Source organism: Cebus imitator, unplaced genomic scaffold (genome assembly GCF_001604975.1).
Source record: "Cebus imitator isolate Cc_AM_T3 unplaced genomic scaffold, Cebus_imitator-1.0 Scaffold372, whole genome shotgun sequence".
NCBI classification, from domain to species: Eukaryota; Metazoa; Chordata; class Mammalia; order Primates; family Cebidae; genus Cebus; species Cebus imitator.
The window spans coordinates 584907-588895 of NW_016107687.1; the positions used below are offsets into that span (position 1 = coordinate 584907).

The following is a 3989-nucleotide window of genomic DNA, read 5'->3' on the forward strand; positions in this document are numbered from 1 at the left end:
TTTTTTTTTTTAGAGACAAGATCTTGCTCCTGTTGCCCAGGCTGGTCTCAAACTCCTGGCCTCAAGTGATCCTCTGCTTCAGCTTCCCAAATAGCTTGGATTACAGGTGTGAGCCACTGCGCTCAGCTAAGACACAATATTATATAATATATTTATTCTAGTTGTAATTCTATCAAGATTATTTTAGACTCAAGTGATTCCAAAAGTTACCTGGAATAATAAATAGAATAATTAAGGTAATTTTTTTTTTTTAATTACAGTGGCTCAATATGCTTGTAATCCCAGCCTGGGCAACATGGCAAGACCCTATATCTATAAAAATACTTAAATGGTGGTGCACGCCTGTGGTCCCATCTACTTTGGGAAGTTGGGGTGGGAGGATTGCTTAACCCTGAGGCGGCAGAGGTTGCAGTGAGCTGAGATTGACCAGTATACTCCATCCTGGGTGACAGAGTAAGACTCTGTCTCCAAAAAGAAAAAAAAAAAAAAGAAATTGTTCTACCAGATGCTAAAATGTAATATTAAGATAAACTGTGTACTGACCATAAAATTGATCAAAAAACAAAAAGGGGAAGAGTTAGGAGTTGCAAATTTAAACTTAAGAAGTCAAACATCTAATAAAATTAAAAGGCAAAAGTAAAAATGAGAAGTATTTGTAACATGACCGAATCCTTCCTTAACTTAAATCTCATGTAGCAAGAGGCCAGCAGCCAGAAGGAAAAAAATGAGCAAAGCATATGAGGAAACCATTCACATAAACACAGTCAGTACATGTGGAGAATGTTCATCCTCACTATTAAAAATGCCAAATCTAACTTGAAAGGCGGAAAAAATTGCAAATATTTAAAAAGGATAATACCCAATTTTGGCATCAGCACGTGCTCGAATGGCCTTTCCCTGCTGGTGCAAGTATAAGCTAGTACACTACCTTTCTGTGAACTGGCTTGGTGATTTGTACCAGTATGATTGGGTAGAATGGGAAAAATATGTTGCTGACAGTAGCTAATGGAAATATAATTACAGTAGGAAAAACTTTTCTTTTCCTATATAAAGTGATACAAGAAATGTATAAAGCTGTGGATCAGCCTGCAAGTGAACCACTGTGTCTCAATTAGATCCAAGTAGTATTATTTGTCTTTGGTTAATACCCATCTCTCACCATGCTGTGCTCCTTGTGTATAAATAATATTTCTGGCTGGGTGCAGTGGCTCACACCTATAATCCCAGCACTTTGGGAGGCCAAAGTGGAAGGATTACTTGAATCCAGGAGTTTGAGATGAGCTTGGACAACACAGTAAGCACGTTGTCTCTACAAATAAAAAATAAATTTAAAAATTAGCCAGGAGTGGTGACACACTCCTATACTCCCAGCTATTTGAGAGGCTGAGGTGGGAGGACCACTTGCATCAGGAGTTCAGGGCTGCAGTGAACTGTGCTTGTGCCACTGCACTCCAGCCTGGGTGACAGAATGAGATCTTGTCTTAAAAAAAAAAAAAAAAGAAAAGAAAAAACAAACTATCTCTATGGCAGATGAGACTAGAATTACTGTTATCCTACAGAAAGAAACGAACTGAAAAAGAAATTGGTTTTCTCAGTTTGTTCTCTCTGCTTTAATGTCTACACTATGTGACTTAAAACAGCCCTCATCAAGTATGTCATGTGTAGAAAAAAAAAATTCCATGAGAAACTACATATTTGAAGTTATTAAGGAACTTTTCTTTACTCTCTTTAGCAGTGATGGGAAGTCCATCTTTCTTGTGTGACTTTGTCCTTTTTGCTTCCTTTCCTTTGTAGTATGTGCCAAGTGCTCTCTGTTGCCCCAGCAGAGCCAGTATCCTGACAGGAAAGTATCCACATAATCATCACGTTGTGAACAACACTCTAGAGGGGAACTGCAGTAGTAAGTCCTGGCAGAAGATCCAGGAACCAAACACTTTCCCAGCAATTCTCAGATCAATGTGTGGTTACCAAACCTTTTTTGCAGGGAAATATTTAAATGAGGTATGTTGAATGATCTCTTTCTTTTTTTTATAATAGCATTGAAAATGTGACTATAATTCATGTTAATTTTATTAGTAACAATATTAAAGGATTTTTTGATGTACTGTACATTGTTTTCTGTGAATCTGCCCATTAAACAAGAATAAGGAGTATGTTCATGTAAGTATACCTGTACATGTTTACTTGATTTGGTTCCTTGTTTTTTCTTTCAGTAGTCCCAGGAGCATGTATTTTAAAATTGTCCTAAGGCTGCTGTTGTCTGATGCATCTTCCTTCCCTTTTTCCTCAGGAATTCTGCTTGTCATGTGGCTGTCATGGTATCTTTGTTTGCATTTCCCCATTATCAGCATCTAAATGAAGACATTTTTCCTCTTAGAATCTTTCCTCAGATTTCTTAGAATCTTTTCTGAATTATAACAACTTAATGCTTAACTCATGTGTAATGTGAAAAGTGGCAACTAAATGTGGAGAGATTAGTGATAAAGAGAAAGTACCCAGAGTTGGGATATGAAGGTCATTAAAGTATATGACCAGCAGCTGGTGGGCCAGCTTCCTAGACCTGGATGGAGAGATACCTTGTGGTGAACTGTTGAGGCCAGATTCCATGGGCCCACCTTCACACATTGGCCTTAGCTTTTACCCAAAGTCCAAATTTAAAGGGAATAGTATGTTTGAGACTGTTTGGGGTTAGCTCTTAAAGTTAAACTGAGGGCTCAAGACAAAGAGAAGATGTACTTATACTCTTTATCTGTAGTTACTAGAGATCTTGATATCTGAATTTTCTGTTAATTCTCCCCTCCCCCAAGTAATTGCGAGAATCTGCAACCTTGTAAGTATGCAGGCAGTTGAGTCAGTTTGAAAAGGATCATGAGAAACAGGAACTGAGGGTACTGGCTCATTTGGTTGGGGCTATGGGTCATAAAGAGAACTTACACTGCTTTTCGTATTGAAGGTCATCTGATGTGTATATAAAATTAGGAGAGACTGTTAAAGTAGAAAGATTTCGTTTTCAGGGATTAAGTTCTGCCTTAAGTGGGTGGCATTAAACCTTGTAAGGATAAAGTGGGATGATTCTGTGGTTTCTTTATTTTATTCATCTCATCAGATAAATGGAACTGTAAAAGTGGGTTTCATTTGCAGGACAACTGAAATACAGATTATCCCTTATCCAAAATGCTTGGGACCAGAAGTGTTTTGGATTTTGAAATATTTGCATGATACTTACTGGTTGAGCAGTCCAAATCCAAAAATCCGAAGTGCTCCAGTGAACATTTCCTTTGAGTATCATGTTGGCACCCAAAAAGTTTTAGATTTTCAGATTTGGGATATTACAATAAATTGATAGCTCATAGTCTGATTATTTGGGCTGCTTAGGGTCAGTTGGACTATTCAGTCTGTGCTGTCAGCCGCTCAGCATTCATCCCATGAATAGGCTATGTGGGGTAGGCTATGTGGACTTTTTCTGTAGTGGGTCAGATAGTAAACATTTCGGGCATTGCAGGCCGTATGTCTCTGTTGCTACTATTCAGCTCCGGCATTATAGCGTGAAAGCCGTCACAGACACTGTGTAAATGAATGTGGCTGTGATAAAATAAAACTCTTTATCATTATTGAAATTTGAATTTTATATAATTGTCACATTTCACAAATATTATTTTGATTAACTTTTGTATTTTTAAATTGTTAAATTCTTAGCGTGCTGTCCATAAAAAAGTCATCAGGCCAGATTTGACTCACTGGCTGTAGTCTGCCAACTCCTGCTTTAGACATTCCTAGGATTATTAGTTTATTTTGGACTTGTGTCTATATTTGGGGAAATTAAGCACCTACTATGTTTCAGGCATTGGTCTAAAAAGATTCTAGGCCAAGTGTGGTGGCTAACACCTGTAATCCCAGCACTTTGGGAGGCCGAAGCGAGTGGATCACCTGAGGTCGGGAGTTCAAGAGCATCCTGACCAACACGGAGAAACCCTGTCTCTACCAAAAAA

The 3989-nt window shown here is 38.2% G+C and overlaps 1 protein-coding gene across 1 annotated transcript in view; it reads left to right on the forward strand.

Annotated features, from left to right (window-relative positions):
- GNS (glucosamine (N-acetyl)-6-sulfatase) overlaps positions 1 to 3989 on the forward strand; it is a 41160-nt gene that overhangs the window by 8328 nt on the left and 28843 nt on the right. The window contains exon 3 of the mRNA XM_017507305.2: positions 1795 to 2001. Within this exon, the coding sequence (XP_017362794.1) occupies positions 1795 to 2001 (207 nt within the window). The remainder of the gene's footprint in view (positions 1 to 1794; positions 2002 to 3989) is intronic.